At 31.5% G+C, this 22,332-nt stretch overlaps 2 protein-coding genes across 3 annotated transcripts; both read left to right on the top strand.

The window, feature by feature from the left end:
• The first annotated feature begins 8,996 nt into the window (after nt 1–8,996).
• Nucleotides 8,997–9,999, top strand: LOC102664103 (uncharacterized). Its single transcript, XM_006586325.1, has 2 exons — nt 8,997–9,221; nt 9,619–9,999. The coding sequence occupies exons 1-2, from the start codon at nt 8,997–8,999 to the stop codon at nt 9,997–9,999; spliced, it is 606 nt and encodes a 201-aa protein (XP_006586388.1).
• Nucleotides 10,000–15,027: 5,028 nt separating this feature from the next.
• On the top strand, nt 15,028–22,332 carry LOC100817963 (nucleolin 2). Of its 2 annotated transcripts, none has more exons than XM_006585286.4 (9): nt 15,028–15,550; nt 17,679–17,779; nt 17,885–18,233; nt 18,883–19,707; nt 20,262–20,319; nt 20,520–20,581; nt 20,673–20,779; nt 20,868–20,955; nt 21,492–22,332. In XM_006585286.4, the coding sequence occupies exons 1-9, from the start codon at nt 15,416–15,418 to the stop codon at nt 21,795–21,797; spliced, it is 2,031 nt and encodes a 676-aa protein (XP_006585349.1). In that variant the 5' UTR covers nt 15,028–15,415; the 3' UTR covers nt 21,798–22,332. The 2 variants fall into 2 exon arrangements, with proteins under 2 accessions (XP_006585349.1, XP_006585348.1); XM_006585285.4 differs by having other exon boundaries at nt 18,883–19,722.

Here is a 22,332-nt window from a genome sequence, read left to right as displayed (position 1 = left end):
AATTATAAATGTGTGGTCGCATTTTGTACACATTTAAGACAATCTTTAATTAATAATTAGATATATGTACGACTAAGTCAATTTTATGGTAAAGTGAACGTGTTACTGAATTTTCTTATCCTTAAGAAACAAATCAAACTTTTATAAAGCAACAAAACATCAAACATGTGAATGTGAATTTATTAATGTGATGTTATTTTAATTTAATGAATCTTAAATTTAAATTTTGAGTATATAATTACTATAATTTAAATAGTAAAAAAAAAGCTTCATTATTTATTATAAATCTATTTAACTTGAGCATGATTGAATGCATAGTCTATTCAAAGAAAAGAAAATATAAGAAAAAAATTAAGAAGCCTGGGGAAACAATGAAAGGTATAAGGTTGTTCTAATTTAATTATAAATTTCAAGTTTCTTATATGAACTATATTAATTAAATACCTAAAGATAAGGTTTCAAGCTCATTTGCATGCTTGATTTTCAGTCCAATGTATTATTACAGGAATTTCAAGTCAAATCCAATCACAATCTTTCATTCTTATTTTGGTATACAACCTAAAATAATTATCAAAAGTTACAAGATATATAATATGTTTAATTATGAAGAATGAGATAAAATACCGAATCCATATATAATTTATTCATGATCTAAGCATTTTTTTTTACAATTGTTATAAGATCTTTACAGAAATCCATAACGAACAACCAACTAATAATATAATCTATGTTTTTATGATTCTCCCTCAACTATATAATCTTATTATTTCTTAATGGAATCTTTATAAGTCTTTAGATGAACAAAAAATAAATTGTTGTAACTATTCAATATATATAAAAGATTATTACCTTTTTATAGTATGTTATCCTAATAAATTTTTTAATATTTCCTAATAGATCAACACTAACATACATATTTAAATTTATATCATCTTATTTGATAATCTAATAGATTAAATAACTTATTTAATTTGATTACGTCAAATAAAATTTACTAATAATAATTATTTTATAATATTAACGATTGAAACACACAATTTGAATCCGATACAAAAGGAAAAAGGAAGGAAATAAAGAAGCATGTGGGGAATGTATGGATTTGGTGAAGGGAAGAATGAAGCTGAGAAACAAGAAAATGTAGGTGATGAATGATCATGAGCTGATGACTTCACATGGAAGTGATCCTGTGTTACTGTTCCGAAAGAACAGGGTTGGCAATCACGCAGGCACAAGTTAAATATTTATTGCTTTATATCACAGCTCGTTAGTAACAAAGTCCAATGCACTCTCAGTGGTTTAGTTTTGCTTTCCATTAACCAACAATGTGCCCTTTTGCACGAAAAATCGGGATCCAGTTCATCTTGCGTTCTCTGTTTCGATTAATCAATCATTTTTTGTGATTGCTGTTATATGTATGTGCAGATCTTTTTTCATTTTTTATATATAGCTATCTGTATAGATCATTATTCTCTTCATAATCCTCATGTTTATTTTCAATTGAATTCTCATATAAAAAATACATTTCACATAGTTAATCTGAAATAACTTTCCGTCATTTACTATCGTGATAACGGGGATGATATAATATTAATCACCATTAATGCATGCAAGATTTCGTGACGATGCTTCTCAACAGTGGTAGATCCATAATTTTATTTTAATGAGATAAAAATAGTTTAATATTTTCTCAACAAAAAATTATATAATTCTCATTAAAAATAGTAATAAAAAAATAAAATAATAAAATTTAAAAGAATAAAATGAGTAAAATTAATATTAATTTATTCTTTCTTTTATATTTTACAACTATTTACATTCAAAAAAAATAAAGGAGTAAAGTTTAAAATTAGCATCACATACGAGTATTAAAAATCTAGATTGAAATATTTGTCCAAATACCGTTATTATAGTCTCGTCAAAATTGATTAATCATATAAGATAAGTGATTCTCAGAGTTATGACAATTGTAAATGGCAAGAACTCATGTAAAAATGATTTCTTGTATTGAGACTAAATAAAAAAAAATATAGTTACCAAATACATAGAGAATAAAATTTTAATTTAACCGCTGTCTAAAAAAAACTAGTTTAACCATTATTAAAAATGAGCGCACATTTTTTTGGTAACAAAAATATACGCACATGCAAATAGATGTTTATTAAATCCTATCCATTTATTATTTATAAGTCGTTTTCAAATTAATGAAATATATATGATAAAGAGAAACTAATGAAATATATTTAATTAAAATTTTGGGCGAAATTATGATGAAAATGTTTGCTTTTTTGAGCCACATATTACCATTGAGATGGTACCTGATGTATATGTAGCATTTTTTTAATAATATTGTACGACAACAGTGTTCAACTTTAATAATTCATCAATTTGATACTTTTCTCTATGTTGTTTTATATATCAATAACTTTATTTAGTTATCAAGCAAAAGTTGTCTCCAGCCTAAACGCAGTGTTATGTCGAGAACTACAAAAAGCCTAAATAGAGTGTGAAAATTATTAGTATTTTTAAAATAAAGCTATTCTAATTTTAAATTTTAAAAATGGGACCAAAGGGCCGACATAAAAAAGCTTTAAATTGTATTTTACTAATTTAATCTGCAAAACTATTGATTAAAATAATGTTTACTTGAGCAATATTAATTATTCTGCTCTAACTGCTAATACATAATACTTTGGGAACATTATTGGTAGTTGTGAAAAAATTTATGCCGAAGTGGCGAAGTTAATACCCAACAAAGTAACAACTAAAGAAAAAGAGGATATATATAGAGAGAGGAAGTGAGAGATGATATATATAAAGTATAAACATAGTGGAAGTGACATATTTACTGGGCAAATGGTGTCATTCTAACGTGCATCGTTAGAAGAATAGTTAAGGAATTCATAAAAAAAATAAAAATAGTTAAGAGGTTTATATTATGTGTCTCTTACACGCAAAACTCACATTTCCTGTTAGAAGTACTTGAGTGGTTTTAGGAGTTGCATAGGAAACTAGTTAGTTCTTGGCAAACATTGCCAACTACAATTTAGTCGTTTCTAGGAAATTTAGTCCAATTATATGATCAGATAAAAGGTTTTTGTACCAACTAGTTTTATTCAAAACAAAATCTCCATCACTTGTTAAAATTGATTATAACAAATAAAATCATAATAAGGACTCATTAAATACGAAGGGAGACAATAAATTTAAGTATTTTCTAATATGTTTGATAAGTTCTTTTTGACTAGTTTATAAGTTCTTTGATGAAAAAATAATTTATTTGATATATAAACTTATTTTATATAAATTATTTAGCTTATTTATTTTGATAAGTTACTTAAAACTTATGAAAAATAAGCTAACCTATCCATTATTAACTTTGTTTTCCTTCCAATTTTATTTTTACTTATTCTATTTGAAATTTATTTTATCATTTTATTTTATTTTATAATCCTATCTATTCAATTCATCCTACTTTTTTGTTTGTTGTCCGAAAAAAACTCTTGTATCTAAAGTATTTATATGTTAGAAAATGATTTTAAACAAAATAATTATAATAAAATTTATTTTATTCAATTTTACTTTTCTAAAAAAATAAAATTTTTAATTCTACCATTTCTTTATAACACAGAACATAAAAAATATTATCCTACTTTTTAAGATGATAAGTCATTATAAATAAAAATTTAATATTAAAAATATTAAATATATATTTTTATGTTATTTAACATTTATTAATTTACTTATCAGTTTATCAGCTTTTAGTTAATTTTACTAAACATAACAAATATTATCAATTATTTCTGCAATAATTTTATTTATAATTTTTTATTCATTAATTCTTTAACTAAGGTTTCTAAAATATTTGTTCGAATGACTCTTCTTTTAATTGATAAATGCTAAATAACATATGAGTAGATAAATAATTTGCTTTCTCTCAAAAAAAGATAAATAATTTGTTTGTCAACGATGGGAACCCATTTGCGGCCAGAAAAACAGTATATTTGAACAACCATTCAGTGAGTATTTTAATTTTAGGTCAAAATGCAGGTTGAAATAGTTAAATAGAATATTTAAGTCATGATTTTAAATTATCTTAAACTTATAATCCACTGAAATCGGTCCAATAATTAGATATTTAAATTTTCTATGAAATTTTGAGCTTAAATATTATTACTATTCTATACAAAAAAATCTCAATTTGATAAAATTAATTTTAAACAAAATTAGGTTTAAAATAAAATAACTCGTTTATAAAACTTTTTGCGTCAAATTTCATGTAAAAGTTATATTTTTCACTTTAACGCAACTTTCTTTTTAACCATGTTTAAACACTAGGATGTTGCTGAAATGCATGCCCCACTCCCTTCCCAATGCTAAAAATCGTAACCTAACAAAACCATATCTCATTCATTTCTTTACTTTTTTTTATTACAATATTGATAAAAAAAAATTATACTCGCCAAAAGTAATGATTTTCATCAAAATTATAAACGCATGTGAATATTTTTTTTCAATAAATAATTTATTACATACTTAATGATCATTCAAAATTCAAACTTAAAATTAGTTAATTAAGAAACATTATCACAAGTTCCCATCACCTTGTAGTAATCGTTATTGGTTTTGTTTTGTACATCTAGTATATATTAGATTTTGAAATTTATATACTCCTCAATGTATAATTATAAAAAAAATGTATTAAGTAAGAACCTAATTTCTTTGTGGAATTAATCAATTAAAAAAATATTTTTAAAAATAAAAAGTTATATAAATCACGTGTATCTTTTAGTGAAAGTAATATTGTTAGGGTTGGATAATTATGTAATTTAACAATTAAGAAAGAAAAATTGCATGCTAATTAATTTACACTCACAAAAGTTTTATATAATTTTAAAATAATTATTCTAAAAAATTTTTTTTACTACTACATGTATATTATAGGAGAAATATTAAAAACACTTTTTCTAAAATTTTTTACGATTTACTGAAATTTTTCATCAATTTTGGTGGCTCATATTTTTATTTAAAGATTATCTCTTTTAGTTTAAATGTAAAATACACCAAAATTTATTATTTACAATAAATTTTAATTATTCATAAAAAAATATCAAAAGAAATGTCGCCAGCATTTCAGAGATTATAAATTGTGACTATATATATATATATATAAAATACAGTATTCAATAGGTAATTCGTTGGAAAATTGTGTTTCTAAATTATATCTTTCATCTTATTTCTAATGAAATAAAATAATCATTTTTTGTCTAAAAAAGGAAAGACTATTAAAAAGTAGTTGAAAAAGGATGTGATTTCTTTGTTGTCTCTGCTTGTATTATTCTTTTTACAATTATATAATTTTAATAATTTTTAAAATTAAATATTAATATAGTTACGATCAGCACGGAAAAAACATGAGAAGGAACAAGAAAAGAGCCAAATTCGTTGAAAAACGATGCAAATAAAATAAGATGAATGCATTATACTAAATGTCTCAAAATTTTGGCACCTTTGATATGCTTATAGTGAGCATTCATGAATGAGGAAAGGGCAAAATGGGAAAAGTGGACTGTGAAAATGGGGGCATTTTGTAAGGAGGGTCCGCCGCCCTATCTGACCAACTCTCTCTCTCTCTCTCTCTCTGATTTTGAGATGTCAAGTTTCGTCCACTCCGTCGCTGACGCGTGTTCTCATCGGACACAGTTATGGCAGTAAGGTACATTTACTATTGGGTCCCACCACACTCTTCAACCATCCCAACAAAAATAGTAATAATTAAAATTAAAAAGCTGAAGTAGAAGACATGATGTCACCATGCTCTTGGTGTTGGATTTCTATGGGATTAAATATATATTTTGAAAATATTTTAAATTTATTTTTAATATATTTTTTGTTTTTAATAAAATTAAATATACTATTTTTTAGGCTTAGATTGGATAAATATAAATCTTAATAGTGATAGATTTAAAAATATTATGTTGTAAGAATAATATTTATATACATAAATTTGTGGAAACAATACTTATATTATAAATTATTTTTTAGATTATATTTTAAATTATGGGAGGAATTTGTAGTTATACACATGCATTTTATTAAGAAAATTTTAAAAGTTAGTGGGGGCAATTGTCCTTAGCATCCATCAAGTGACTTTGTTCTTATAAACCTATAATGATAATTTTTATATATAATTTATGTGTATAATCGATTTAAATATAATATTTTTATATTGGTTATGTATATAAATAATGTAAAAATATAATTTTTTATGCATATAAATATAATATTTTTTTACACGTAAATTTGAATATCCAAATTTTATTTAGGATAAAAAATAATACATTTTAATTTTATAAAGACAGAAAACATATTAAAAATTTTGTAAGGATAAATTTTAAATGTTTTTATATTTATTTATGAGAATAAAAATATTTTAACATTTATATTAAGAAAGTAGTAGGACATTCTCACATTCTTAATTGAATTTTGGCTTAATTACATTTAGTTTTTTTAATTATAATTTAAAATTTAATTTGATCCTCAATTATTAAATATTCAATTAGGAAATTTTAATAATTGAAATTGAAATTACAATTAAGAGATTAAATGTATAATTAACTTCAAATTTTATTTTCGTATTTTATTATATTTTTTAGTAAAAATTAAATAACCAAAGAGAATGGATCAGGACATATGCGGAAATTACATTATCTATTGGAAAAGATAGAATTTAATGACCGACAATTATGTCTAACTTTTTATTTTGTTTGGTTTATGTAATAAAAATACAGGAAAAAAATGAAAGAATCCATTTGAAAGAAAAGAAAGTTGAAAAACACGCATAATAATTTTTTTGTTTGGTTAGATAAAAAATGAAAGAAAAATAACAAGAATGGTTGACTTCTATAAATAATTTTTTTAAAAAAATCAATTATCTTCCAATTTAAATTTAATTTTCAATTTTTTATTTTTTCCCTCATTTTCTTTTCCCTCTACCAAAGATAGGAAAAGAAAAGAAAAGAGTAAAAAGTATATGATCTTTTAAGTTGTTACGTTTTATAAAAAAAAATTGAATGAAAAGAAAAGAAAAGAAATATGTATATGAAATGACACAAGTATTATAAAAAATATAGATATTTTTGTCTTTATACCATTTAAATTTTTTCTTAATATCTTTTTATCCAAAGTGAAAGGAAAGAATATTTGAGTGGGTCCTATCATATTTGTTTTTCTTCCTTATTTTCTTGTCAGAAAACTTCGTAATAAATGTATATATATCATATTATTATCAGGTTCTTTCATTCCAAATTTAATGTTCATGTTTGATGTTAACTTTAAATGATTAAACATGTTTTTAAGTTTTCATAAATAGGACATTAATTACTTTTTATCCTTAAAAAGTAAATAATCTTCTTGTCTCTCATTTATAAAAAAAAATATTATATGTGATCTTTATTTACATAAATAAGGAACTAGAAGGAGATTTTGTGTGTGTAGGTATACGAGAAAAATAAGAACTATATATGACGCATTTTCATAAATGATAATCTAAAAGATCACAATTTATTTTTAAAACACTAATAATATATTGTTCTATTTATAAGAACTAAAAATACATTTAATTTTTCTTTAAAAAAAATATTAAAATTTGTTGTTTGTGTCACTTGAATTTTTTCTTACCCTATGTTTGGATTGAGTGATTAAGAAATGAAAAAAAATAGGAATGAGTGAAATAAGTATGATTGTGTGCGTGTTTGGTTTACTTAGGAGGCCCGTGATTGTTGAATCAAAAACTCTGAATTCCTACTTCCCACAAAACATGAATGAGAATATGTTAAACTAAAATCTTTCTCTTGTTTAATTGGTAAAAATACATAGGAGAAAGTGTTAAAATTCATAGGCCACCATTTTATAATTCCTTCCATAATTGTCATTATTAACACTCAAGTGCAAAATAAGAGAATATTTCATAAAATTCTAGATCACTTAAAAAGTAAAATATATATTTTTTAAAATATAATAATAACACATTAATTATCAATACGGTGTTCACATGTCCAATTGGATCAAATTTAATCAAATATATATGATCTAATCCAATCAAAATTTATAGGATGGATTCGATTGGATTTGTAATTTTTTTTAAATTTCTATATCCACTTTCCCTTATTACTAAGTGCATGCCCCTTTTTATATATATATTTTTTCTCATGATAACCTTTTCTGGCTGAAGTGGAAAATGAGTAAGCATTTCGAAAATTACTTAAATCTTTAGGAAATTAATTTCTGGAAGTATTATTAGGGAGTGCAAACCCTACCTCTTCGTCCAACACAAACCATCATGCTAAAAAGCAATTTAATTAAATTATTGTTCACATATCCTGTTGTATGTGTATGCAATGAGGCACCATTCATTCATTGGGAACTTTTGATTCTGGGAGGGAAGTGAGGATTTTTCAACATAAATTTTACCTTTTTTTAAAGTTTTGTTGGCTATGAAATTGTTGAGTACTTATTGGATTCCTAATGACTTCTCCATTCACTTTATGTATGATCTAACTCTAGTCGATCAAGTTTAGCGGAAGAGTTTTTTTCCCTCTTCAAAGGAGATGCTTTGTTTTTGTTTTTGTTTTTTTTTAAAATTTTGTAAATGCAGAGAAAGAAAACGATTGACAATATTGTAAATATAGTGATGCTTTCATTGGGTCTAAATTGCTTATTTTGTATTGTGTGTATTCATAGAAATTTGCTATTGTTTAATTATGTCATCTTAAAATTATAACTTAATTGGCAAGACACAAACACAATGTATTCCTAATTCTTAGCACGCACTCAGTTATTGAAATAGAGTATATATGGTATGGTATTGTGTCGATGGCATTAATATTGTTTGAGAGAAAATGAGTATATATTTATGGTAGTTGGTAGAGATGGTCCATTGGAGATCAATGTGTTTTAAAGCTCTAGGGCCCGATGGATTCCAACCCATCTTCTACAAAATGTATTGGGAGGAGGTAGGAGATGATGTTTGGAATTTTTTCAAACAGACGTTTGAAACAAGTACTATAGATCCAAAAGCTACTGATACTTTGGTGGTTTGTATCACTAAAGTTGATAATCCAAGAATGTTTAAAGACTTCCGACCAATCATTCTATGCAACGTCATTTACAAATTGGTGACCAAGGTGTTAGTGAACAGGATGAGACCCCTTCTTCAGCGCTTGGTAAGCCTTCTTTAGAGTAGTTTTATTCCTGAGAGATGGACTATGGACAATGTTGTTATTCTCCAAGAAATTATTCATACTATGGCTAAATCCAAAAAGAAGAAAGGGGGTGTGGTCTTTAAACTTGACTTGGAAAAGGGATATGACAGTCTGGATTGGAACTTCCTCCGTGCTACTTTGCTTGAGTTTGGGTTTCCTAGACCTCCGATATTTCCTACGAATATATAGCTTTGCTCCTAAAAGGGACTTCGTCAAGGGGATCCCCAACCTTTGTACTTGGTCGTGTTGTGCATGGAGAGGCTGTTGATGAGGAAGATGGAAACCGTTCTCCATTGCTAGGGATGGACCAAAAATTTCTCACATTTTATCTGTAAATGATGTTTTCATTTTTGCCAAGGCGAAACCTTCTCAGATGTGGGTGGTGTCTAGTATCTTGCAGAAATTTTGTGACGAATCTAAACTCAAAATTAACATAGCCAAGTCCAAGGTGTTTGCTTCTAAAGGGGTCACCCAAAGAAGGAAGGAGAAGATCACAAATATCTCCCATATAAGATTTACGAATAACCTAGGGAAGTATCTAGGCTTACAGATGGCGCATGCATGGAAGGGTTACTACGATTCTGTTCAATGGTATTTTGGAAAAGGTTTAGTCTTGGTTGACATCTTTGAAAGGAAGACTGTTAAATTGGCCAGGAAGGGTGACCTTGGTGAACCTAGTGTTGGCCTTGATCCCAACATATACGATGTAAGCTCAATGGCTCCCCTAGAAAGTTTATGATCAACTGGATGTAGGGAGCAAGCAGTTTATTTGGAGTGGTGACAATGGTAGAAGGCTCCATTTGATGGATTGGAAGACTATGACGAGAAGGAAAACAAATGGGGGCTTAAGGGTTTAAGTAGCCTATGATAAGAGCACCTTGCTTATGGGGGAACTCGTGTTGGACTTGTTCCATAACCCTCAGAAATTATGGGTGCAAATAATTCTTGCTAAATATCCAGGGTCAGATATTAGTCAGGTCCTTAATCACTCAAGGTCAGATACAACGAGGTCGGGATACAAATGGATTAAAAGAAATATGGATGTTGATGGGGATTCATGGTTGTGAATTTGGAAAGCACCTTTACTGGAAAACATCCTATTTTTTGCTTGGTAGATAACTACGAATAGCCTCCCTACTTAAAGCTTCCTTGTTCGTCGAAGACATATCATGCATAGTGATGTTTGCTTGAGATGGCATTTGAGAACGGAGGACATTATTCATGTGTTCTTTCATTGTGGAAATGCAACTGTTTTATAGAACAATTTAAGGTGTGATGGCACTAACCCTCGATCCGCCTAGTGGTATGGATTGGCTAAATTGGTTGCATGATGTTTTTAGCTCCCATGGAACTCTCTCGTTTGTTATTTTCTACGTCATTTGGAAAGCTCATAACAAGTACATTTTTAATGATAAGGGATAATAATATGTTGCAACTGGGTGGCCAAATTACTGCCTTACAGGTGCCATAGTTCATGCTTACAAGAAAGAGGTGAAGCACCACGACAAGAGCAACATAATGGTGAAATGCATTTAGGCCACTAGGGCTCGAATTGCTTTACATGTGGATGGTAGTTGCTTGGGGCAGCTTGGACTTGCGGGATTTGGGGGCCTACTATGATAAAATACAGGTAGAGATAGGTGAAAGGTTTCAATGGAGACATAGATGTTGCTGATAATCTTAAAGCTGAGTTACTAGCCTTGCTTGTGGGGCTGCAACTTGCTTGGAGGTGTCACTACAAGGATGTTCTGTGTATTTTGGACTCGTTACACGCGGTCCAATTGGTTCATGACCAACATGACCACTGTCATAAATATGTTGCCATTATCGTAGGGATAAAGAAGTGCTTAGCCAAACCTTGGAAGATCGAGATTCGTCATTCAATTCGCTGAGAGAGGGGAACTTTTGTGCATACTTCCTGGCAAAACTGAGACCGAATTCTGGGACTGCGCTTCTAGAATTGGACCAACCCCCATTTGCGTTGCAGGATTTTTTGCATTCCGATGCCATGGACACTATTTTTGCGTCCTTAATTCTTTTTTGTTCTCTCCTCTATTTACCAAAATAATACTAGTCCATGTTAATCAAATTGGTTGGATTTGGATTGGACATAAAAAAATTCAAAACCCAAACCAAATTAAATAAATTAAATATGACCAGTTCCAATTTAATTTTATCCTAAATCCAAACAAATTCAACAAATAAGCAATTCTAAGATTACCTAATACCAATGGTCTATATAAAGAGACAATTCAATTTGGAGTAATGAACAAGTTAAGTGACTATCTAAATCTGTATAACATTCTAAATGTGTAAATTATTGAAGATTATTCTTATTTCAAAGTAACAATAATAAATCATTTGTTGAGACTAATGTAAGTATTGTTACACGTATAATAAAATGCATAGAAATTACTTAAGATGTTTTATGTAACGACTCATCCCTATTACATGAAATTAAGAACTAATTTAAGTAAAAAAATTTATTTCAATTCATTTAAAACTTTTTATTAACTTTAATTATGAAAATACTTGTAATCTTTTTGTATTTTAAAGACCCAAAAGCTAAAACGGAAGATATTATGATAGAGCATCATGTATTATATATACACAAATGAAAATACCATGTGTCATACGACACTCCACCATAATGTGATCATATACAACATCAAAACAACTCAAATTTCCTTAGAATATGCATAACCCTAAACAACTCTATAAAGATGAACTACCTAAACTTTGAGTCGATCAATACTATTATTAAATCTAAAGAGGAAACAAAAATGGAAAAACCACGCCTTCATGTCCAAGTATGCATGTCCATGAAATCTCTAAAAGATATATGCCATTTTTTAGTCATCTGGTCTCTACGTACGTCAGATACAGTATTATCACAAACACAAACCACATGTGCAACAAAGACAAGTTTACAAAAAATAAGCATACATAAAACAATTTAAAAACCTCAACAATTAAACATTACATAAGCTTTATCATCTTTAAATCATGATATTTGACAATAAATAATATAACAAATAACATTCAACTCACATAAGCAAGTTATCTCATACTCAATCATCATGAAACAATTCAAGAATCACCATCACAAATCAACTATCAAGCATCACCATCATGAGTCCATCAATCATCATCACCATGTACACCAATAATAAACACTAATGATAGACTCTACTCTATAAAGTTTTTACTACATGAGTGATTAACCCAAATACATCTTTTAACATAGTCACACTTTAACCATTTAGGGAGACTCAAATTAATCCTATGAAAATTGTGATTTTTATACCAAAAATGGATAAGCGTGAGTAATGACTTATCTTAGCAAGGCATGCAAAGCCTTAACTTATCCAGGAATTTGCTCACCCATTCATTTTATAGGTCTTTTCATCGTTAGCTACCACTGACAACCTCCAGCACTAGGTTAAAGACCTTCTTAGCACCTTAACTTACGTTTCTACTCACAACAACAACAACAACTGAACTAGGATTTCTTGTGGTTTAAGATACAACACCTTTGTACCTACCATCTCACTCATGATCAGTTTGAAGAATTCAAGTTTCACCATCAACAACATGATAATCTCAACAAACAAAAGACATTCCCTCAAAGATAAATTTATTACATTTTCTTAAACATTTATGAGATGGTCGTATCTCAAACCATTACATAACATCCATCTCATCATTAATTCACTTACTCATGCTCACCAAATTCATGAAACTATTCCTAGTTCCCTAAGCAAAATAAGACATTCCATACCTTGAATTCTTATAACCACCTCACCAAAACCACATATTAATATGAAATCCATGATCTCAACTTGTAGTCAACTTTAACATGATAATAAAAATTAATAAAACCATTTTATATGCACCTAGAATTGGTTTAGAAACTCTCAATAAGGACAAATAAAACATCCTACCAAAATTGAGCTTAAGCCACAAAATTTAACTTAACCAAAAGTTGTAGCTTTAGCTAAATCTGTGCAAATCAAATTCTATTGGAATTTAGCTTCAACTAAAAATCATAGCTTAGCTAAATTCTTGTAGACCCAATTCTATCAAAATTTATCTATAACTACAAACTTTAGTTTAGCTAAAATTGAAAATCCTGCAACGAAGTTTCTTTGAAAATATGAGCTTTTAACCCCATTAATGACTACTCAAGCATCCAAACTCACAATAAACACATAAATAGTCAACCCTTAAGCTTCTAAATATAAAACCTCAACAAAAAAAAAAAAAAACAGAAGATTCAAATTAAACAACCCAAAATCATCATAAAACAAGGAAAATGGCTAGCTTTCCCTACCTCTATAGAAGAGAAAAAGTGAACTTTGGGAAGAAGGAGAAATGAATGAGCTTTGGGTCCAAGGAGGAGTTTTCCTCCACTCCAACAACAAGCCCCTCATAGCAACATCACCTAAAACCCAAAAATGCCCACAAATGGAATCAAAACACACAAAAATAAAGCTTTTTCATGAACTCTCATGGATGTTCTATGAGAAAAATGAAAATGGAATCAAAGGGAAGAAGAGATGCTTACCACTTCATGGCTCAGCCAAACAACATCAAAAGGAGAGGAAAATGGTCTCTTTTGATGACCGATACCAAATCTCAAACTTATAGGATTTGAGTCTCTCTAGGAGAAGAAGATAAAAAAAAGAGAAATAGAGCCTATTTTCAAATGAAAACCTGAATTGTGAGGGTTAGGGAAAGGTATATGACCCTTTAAATTCTCTTTTTCACACTTAGGCTTTCTCTGGACACATTCACCCCTTAACATACATCAAGGTTGATATGTTGAGATCCAAACTCAATAAAACTCACTATACTGATGTAGACATAAGCACAATATCATCATATAAATAATTAATTTACTTCAAACACTTAATTTAAATTTAATTACACTTGTCAATTAATTAAAACCACTTAATTGTGTTTGCATTACTTCTGAGGTTGTAAATATGTTGAATAAAAAGGTTTTTGGAGGAAATTTAGCCATAAAGGTTGATATTAAAAAAACATTTGACACTTTAGACCGTAACTTTTTGTTGGAGGTTCTTACTACTTTTGGATTCAGTAAAGTTTTCTCTAATTGGATTCTTGCCATTTTACAGTCAGCTAGGCTTTCTTTTGATGTCAATGGGGCTTCAATGGGATAGATTCCTTGCAAGAGGGGTGTTAGACAAGGTGATCCCTTATTTTCTCTACTTTTTTGTTTAGCTGAGGATGTTCTTAGTAAGGGAATTTCTTGTCTGGTGGAGAATCATCACTTGCTGCCTATGGCAGGTCCCAAGGGATATTTAGCTCCAACTCATGCTTTTCTTTAAGTTTTATGGGGAGGCTTCAAGCCAAATTGTGAGTAATGATAAATGTATGTTTTTTCATGGCTCACTGGCTCGTGGCAAAATTGACATAATTCGAGATTGTTTGGGATTTGGAGAGGGCTCTTTACCTTTCACTCTAGAAAGCCTTAAGCTAAATATCTTCAGCCTATTGTGTACAGAATTAAATCCAAATTAAAATCATGGAAGGGAGCTCTCATCAACTCTATCGTTCAGAGGTATGCTGTTATACCGTTTTAGAGTTTATGCATGACCATCTTCGTTGATTAAATCTGTTGAAAGTTAGACTAGGTTGTACAACTATAACTAAAAATCAAATAAATAACTTTACTAAACTTTTATTTTTCTTACAAAAAATACACATCATAACTCCACATGAGCATAAAATTGCATGTGCCCAATATTTTTCCTTGTACACACTACCACCGCACCAATAAACAATCAGAATCCCACTTTGCGCTATCTTGGTGCGTACTACGGAATACACACTAACCGACTCACACTGTGTATTAGGTTCCGTTTTCCGCTAATCGCAAGGTTTTTCCATGACTGCGCGACCATTCTCCGTCACTCTTCCCAGAAAATCCCCACACGCTCTCCTCTTCCTCCCCCCTTCGTCGCATTCTCCGATTCTTTCCCCCGTCGCGGATATTGACACGTTCGAGAGCGGGTTAGGGTTTCGATAGGTTCGTGATTTCGGTGGAGAAAGAGAGGGACGGAGATAGAGAGTGAGACAGAGAAAGTGTTTGTTAGGGTTTTTTGTTTGGCGTGTTTCTTGTTTTGGAGATGGGGAGCGACGATCGGGACGGCAACACGCTGATCAAGGCGAATTTCACCGCCGACGGAGCGGGGAGGCTGAAGGAGAGTGTGATGGAGAAGCTCAAGGAATTCATGGGGGATTATACGGACGACACGCTTGTGGTACGAACGAAAATTGTGCATTTTCTAGATTGTTGTTGAAATGTTTTTTTTAGGGCGAAGCGTGGCATCGATTGCGAAATTGTGCTTTTGAATGTGATGGCTGATAAATATATTGGCTCCCGGTGGTTTTTCTGTGATGAACTAATGGTGATTTTTTTTTTTTGAAATTTTTGTGGAGTGTTGTTGTTTGTGAACGTTGTGTGTGGTATGTGTTGGATGAGGGAAGGGGTTGTGTTGGAAAATGTGTGTAAATTGTGGCTTGAATGGTTAGGGTTTTAGCTGCACGTTATGGAGTCTGTTTAGGAGTATGGACAAATTGTGGCTTGAATGTGTTTATTGAAAAAATAAAGTGGAGGCCTCTTGTGGCATTAGTGTTGAAGATAACATGTAATGTGTTCGAAAATGTGATGCAGGTTGTAGTGCTTGCTAATTTATTTTGATATGTGACTTCGTGTCTCTGCTGTTTGATATTATCATTTATGATTTGGTGAAACCCTTGTTTTAAATTGATAATATCTTTGTGGGAAAACGCTGCCAATGGTGAGCCCAAAAACCGTGACGTTGCGACCAGCAAGTTGCAGTCCAACAAGTTGCAGTTGTGGACTATTTTTTAAAATCACTGGTGAAACCTTTTGCTAATTTATTTTGATATGTGACTTCGTGTCCCTGCTGTTTGATATTATGATTTGGTGAAACCCTGGTTTTAAATTGATAATATCTTTGTGGGAAAACGCTGCCAATGGTGAGCCCAAAAACCTTGACGTTGCGGCCAACAAGTTGCAGTTGTGGACTGTTTTTTAAAATCACTGGTGAAACCTTGCTAATTTATTTTGATATGTGACTTCGTGCCCCTGCTGTTTGATATTATGATTTGGTGAAACCCTGGTTTTAAATTGATAATATCTTTGTTGGAAAACGCTGCCAATGGTGAGCCCAAAAATCTTGACGTTGTGGCAAACAAGTTGCAGTCGTGGACTGTTTTTTAAAATCACTGGTGAAACCTTGATGCACACTGTGCATTATGGACACACTCTACAAGTGTGTTTGTTTAACATGTTGGTGTTGAACCTGCTCCAACGAGTTTACAAACACAGCTTACATATGTTTGGCAGGAGCATGTGCATGCAAAATGAGCTTCTTGTAGTTGTGCTATATCATGTGTGGCATTGAACACTCACATCATTCATGATCCCATTTTGAAAAGTATTGGTAACTTTTGGGGAAATTATATTTGTGTTAGATGAGGTGAGGTTGGCACAACGGTAAGGTTGCCTTGTGAACTAGAGGTCATGGGTTCAAATCCCGGAATTGATCTCTGCTTCCAGAGGTAAGGCTGCTATCCTCCCTACACCTCACTAGGCATGAGTTTCATGTGAGTATTGTGCTGGACTGCCCCCTAATTGTGATAAAAAGATTGTGACATCACTGACATGTGAGGAAGAGACTGACAAGAACCTTGCTTGTTTCCAGTTGAGAGACTTGGTAGAAGGTTCTGATACCATTTAATGAAAACCTTGGGAGAACCACATTGCAAAAGCTAGCTATTGTAGTTGAAGAGCCCACGGGCCCTTTGAACCGCACACTAGAATCCCATACATCTAGTATGGGACTCAAGTCTCAAGTATGATACCTTGCAATTGGATCCTAACAGCAACAAACTCTCTAGTGAGAAAAGCATATCAATGGAAAATAATCTGATTAACAAAGAATATAGAGGAAAATCATACTCTGATAAACTATTAGAGAAGAATTCTCCTAAATAAATTTATTGAAAAATAATTTTGTTATAGTTCAATGCTCCAATGTTGTTTTTTGATTCACGTGGCCAGCTCTGCCTAGTTACACAATTCTTGCTTGTTGTTGCGTCAATGTATAGCATTCATTTATGTTGTGCAATGATGTTTTTTAACTTCAGAATTTCATTTTTATTTGTAAGCCATTATTGTTGTTGTTGTTGTTTTTGTCACTGTACATACGAGGATATTGTATTTCTATTATTCTTTTTAATAGTTGATATGCTGTGGTGTAATGAACCATTGAGTATAGGCAATTACAATGAGATATTAAAAATTTCTTATGATGAATTTGACTTTATTGAGTAAACTAACTTTAGTTTGTGGAATGACAGGATTATGTTATTGTGTTGTTGAGGAATGGTAGGCGCAAAGAACAAGCAAGGAATGATTTGAATGTTTTTCTGGGAGAAAACAGCTATTCATTTGTATCCTGGTAATTTGGTCTCTTTGATAGATAGCTTTAAGTTAATTTAATTGCTGCAATATAGTTTTTACACCCATCATTATGTGCTAACATGTATGCATATGTTGTTAACAGGCTCTGGGATCATCTGGATATGTATTTAAATTTGTATGTACAACCTGAAGCATTGCAGGATGAAGCTCCTAAAAAAAAGCTTACAGCGGAGGTTCAAGCTGGAGATGATGATTCTCAGCATTTAAATTCACAGTCAGAAAGAGGAAAATCTAGTAAGTTATCTAGAAGTCGGCATAACAAAGATTGGAAAGGATTGATGAAGGAAGAAGCTGAACCACCTTCCATTCGAAGCTCTGTGGTTGACAATGCTCATTTGGAGCTTGAAGCTAATCATGGGCCAAGGTCCCTATCTCCTAAGCCTCCAGTTCAGAGGAAAAGGGGCCGAGCTGATGAACAACAGAGGATGAAGGTTTGAACTGCTACAAATATTTGCTCAATTGACTGTCTACTCAGACATTATTCAACTTAATTTATTCCATTGGATTTCATCAGTGTAATCATAAGCTAATAAAAGGAAATGAGTTTATACAGTTGGGAGGTGTAGTAACTGATTTAGTCTATTTTATTTTCACTTAATGTCCCTGCTGTATGCTTGCCTTTTAGAAAGATGCTTAGGTTGATGAAATATGTTAAATGGAATTGCATTAATTTGAGCTCCTATATTTTACTTACTCGGAAGGATTGTATGTGTTTATTTCCATCACCTAGTGACAGATAAGTCAATGTCATCCTTGTGCAAGATAAAATCACAACTTAGTTGCGCTTTCCTTGTTAGCCGATTCTCCTCTCTATTTTTGTTTTTCAATGAGAAGAGTGCTAGGAAGACTCTTTGACACACTCTTTCTATTAATTAAAATTTATTGAAAACTACAAAATCAGGAGAGAAAATCAATAAATATGAGGCGAGACTTACAAAATTGTGTCATTTTCAATAAATTTTATCAAATAAGAAAGAGTGTATTCAAGAGAGTGTGTTCCTAGCATTTCTCTTTGCAATAAAATAACAAAGTACTTTTTGATCATTTTCTTTCAAACATCTAACTGATTAACTTCTACAGCGGGATGTTGTATCACAAGTAAATATTGCTGCTCCACGGAGGCTGCTTCAATTTGCAGTGCGAGATGCAGTAGCGACTTCAAGGACAGCCAATTCAGGCATGTCAGTGGAGCCTTCCCTAAAACGTCTTCGTTCTGTAGTTTCTACATCTGCTGGCGATTCATCTTTGCTTGAACGTCCACCGAGGATGCAGCTTGCTTCCAGGGTGGCAAATCCAATGGCTACAGTGATTAAGGCTGTCGCAGAAGCTGCCGAAGATGTGATAAAATCCAAGCCCTCTGGAAGTGTATTTGATAGACTTGGTCGCAGTATGGATACATTAGATGATAACACGCAACTTGAAGATAGTTTCCAACATCAGGAGCAACATCATTTATTCCGTTCTCAAAAAACTGAGTACAATGGGCAGTATGCTGCAAATATGACTATGATGGGACATGAAACTGGCTATCCTTCTGATTCTAATTCAGACAATGAAGGGTTTGATGATATTAATGTCATGGATCGTAGGGTGTCTGGAGCTTCTCAGATCTGCCCCTCTGCTGGAAACAGGGGCAATGATTCACTGATGGTGCAGTATAGTGTAGCAAAAAATGTCGATGATAGTTTGCGCCAAAAGCGAAATCGCGAACAGGAGCAACTTTCCACTTCATCCAACACATCTCATAAGATAGTGAATATTTCTGTTAATGTAAATGCATGGAAGCCACCACAACATCAGGAACCACGAGAGGTTACAGAATTAGATGGTAATAGAACTTTTTACAATGAAAGAGATCCCAGATCTAGTACACGGCCAGTGAAGGAGAATGCCAACACTCTAAAAGTTAGTAATGGGAATGTGAGTTTTCAATACTTGCTTACATTCGGTGATACTGATTCTCTGTTAAGATTTAGGGTAAATTACATTTTAACTCCTTGAAGAATAGCTCTTTCTTGACCTACCTCGCTAAGCATTTTTTTTACACTCAGGACTTGTTTGGATAAATCCAGAATCACTTCTATGAAAAGAAAATAAGAAGAAAAAAAAAATGAAACAAGCTTCTCTATAAGCTAAAATTAGGTTATACATAAGTTAAAAATCATCTTTTAGAGAAGTTACATGAGAAAACTTACATAAGTCAGCTATGCATAAAGCTAATTTTGGCCTATGAAGAACTTATTTAATTTTTTCTTATTCTCTCATAAAAGTGCTTCTGGAGAAGTTATCCAAACAGGCATGCGACCTTGATAATTTGGTTTAAAGTGAAAATTTTATTCTTTCAATTAAGTCAAACGAGGGGGGGTGTTCAAAATGTATTTTCTCTAAAAATTAATAAATATAACCTGCTAGATTGTTTAGCTGTACATCACTTTCATTGATATCATGTCATTTAACAGGCAAACCCTGCTCTTGATGTTCAGAAAGAGTTTAGCAAGGCTCACTTAACCGCTTCTGGTGAGTTTTAAATCTTCTGAAAATTTTGTTTTTGAGACATGCAAATATTGTATTTCTGGGCGTTTAAAATTTAAATTATTTAATTATGGTGAAGGGCTGTTATTAAATTACACATTTTTTTCTTTTTTTTTTTAAATATCATTTGAAGACCTAGGGTAATCAGGTGTAGAATTGATTGCATGCATCCTGTGTATTCTCAGGTTCTAATGCTGCTGGCCGTCCATCAGAAGATGTTGATTCCAGAACCATTTTTGTTAGCAATGTAAGAACTCTTACTCCTCTGTTCTTGGTGTGGGAGGGCAGGCTTCAGGGATTGGTAGGATTTGTTTGATTTCTGATGTTGGTTGTCACAGGTTCATTTTGCTGCCACCAAAGATGGCCTGTCTCGGCATTTTAATAGATTTGGGGAAGTTTTAAAAGTGATTATAGTTACTGATGCAGCAACTGGGCAGCCAAAAGGGTAAAAAGTGTCAGAATTTTGTTTTATTCATTATATATTCGGTATATTTTGTTGGTGAAGCTATATTGATTCACATTTACTTGAGCAGGGCAGCTTATGTTGAGTTCATGCGAAAAGAAGCAGCAGATAATGCATTATCTCTGGATAACACTTCTTTCATGTCAAGAATTCTCAAGGTATTTATCACATTTTGGTTCTCTCAAGTTATTTATATGTTTTCCCCCTCTCAATTATATATTTAATTTGCTTCAGGCATTTTTCTCCTCCTTTTCCTTTCATTTTTCAGATGTAAATTTCTAGTCTCTATTGATGTTTGTGGCACATATAACCTCATTAAATAAAGAACTTTCTTGTTGGCTTGTTGGGTATTAAGATTGTCCTTCTGTAGTAATACCTAGCATTAGAAAACCTAAGCAGTGTAAGTTTTATTTCTGACTTAAGCCTGACTTACATTTGGCATCAAAATGGAATTCTTGGAATTATATCTAGTGAGCCGATCCTGGTCAACTCCTGGTTAAAAGTAGAATCTTAAAACCTTTCTAATGTTAGCAGTGCAATGCAAATATTAACTTTTACAATCTGACAGACCCCATGCAGTTTTAGCTAAATATATTGTTTCAGGATAGGTGAACTATACAAAAATATATGCCATAATAATGCATAAAATGAGCTCAATTTTTGTAGCTTTTAAGCAATTACTCATCTATTGTAGGTTATTAAGAAAAGTGCTACAACTCAAGAATCAGCTCCAGCTATGGCATGGCCACGCATTGTTAGGGGTTCTCCATTCCCTTCTGCTAGGTTTTCCAGACATCCCTTTCCAAGAGGTATTCCTGGTGCTTTTAGAGCCCGACCCCCAATTAAACTGGGTGCCAGGAGCATGCAGTGGAAGCGGGATGCTCAGGGATCTGACAGTAGTTCATCTGTGAATACTGGCAGTGTTACTGCTCCTGTAGCTCGTGGGTTCACCTACATCAGAACAGAATCTAAGCCAGAAGGCAGCTTGAGTACGACATAGTTTATTTCCTAAAATGGTGTTAGACTGCAGTTGCATCAGATTGCTTTCATCTCTGATGGCGTAAAAATTGGTAAACAAAAAAAAGTTATGTAAGAGGATGCCTGCCCTAAATTTTGGATTTTTTCATATGTACATGGAGGATATTTTTATATCTAGGTGTCTGTCTATGTAGGTAGTAGATGACCTTTCTAAAAAGAAGATAGATGACGTTTAATAATGTTCAATATTTTTTGTCATCGGTTGAAGTTACAGACAAGAGGAGGACATTGATTTTGTTGGAGTGCAGATGAGAAGAATGTAGTGGAAATATCTGGGAATTATAGATACATTTGAAGTGTGTGGGTTAGGTGGAGCTAGTGGTGGTTTTGGTTGCGGGAAATCATGTTTCTCTGCATTTTTTTTGTGTCAAGTGTTACCTACGAAAGATTAAATAAAAAAAACGGGGTAAAGGGGGGAGGTTGAGTTTCATTAGACTGCGTAATTAATCTGCACTGTTCAGAATTTCAGAAAATTTAATATTTTATTCTTTCTGTAA

This window comes from Glycine max, chromosome 8 (genome assembly GCF_000004515.6).
Source record: "Glycine max cultivar Williams 82 chromosome 8, Glycine_max_v4.0, whole genome shotgun sequence".
NCBI classification, from domain to species: domain Eukaryota; kingdom Viridiplantae; phylum Streptophyta; class Magnoliopsida; order Fabales; family Fabaceae; genus Glycine; species Glycine max.
The sequence above is the reverse complement of the archived record's forward strand: the minus strand, read 5'-3'. Positions and strand labels throughout refer to the sequence as shown.

Bases quoted from the DNA above. Each gene is read 5' to 3' on its own strand.
- LOC102664103 (XM_006586325.1), top strand. From the start codon at position 8,997: ATGTATTGGGAGGAGGTAGGAGATGATGTTTGGAATTTTTTCAAACAG. The intron at 9,222-9,618 runs GTAAGCCTTCTT...ATTTTTGCCAAG, and splicing joins GACCCCTTCTTCAGCGCTTG to GCGAAACCTTCTCAGATGTG.
- LOC100817963 (XM_006585285.4), top strand. From the start codon at position 15,416: ATGGGGAGCGACGATCGGGACGGCAACACGCTGATCAAGGCGAATTTC. The intron at 15,551-17,678 runs GTACGAACGAAA...GTGGAATGACAG, and splicing joins ATACGGACGACACGCTTGTG to GATTATGTTATTGTGTTGTT. The intron at 20,320-20,519 runs GTGAGTTTTAAA...GTGTATTCTCAG, and splicing joins GGCTCACTTAACCGCTTCTG to GTTCTAATGCTGCTGGCCGT.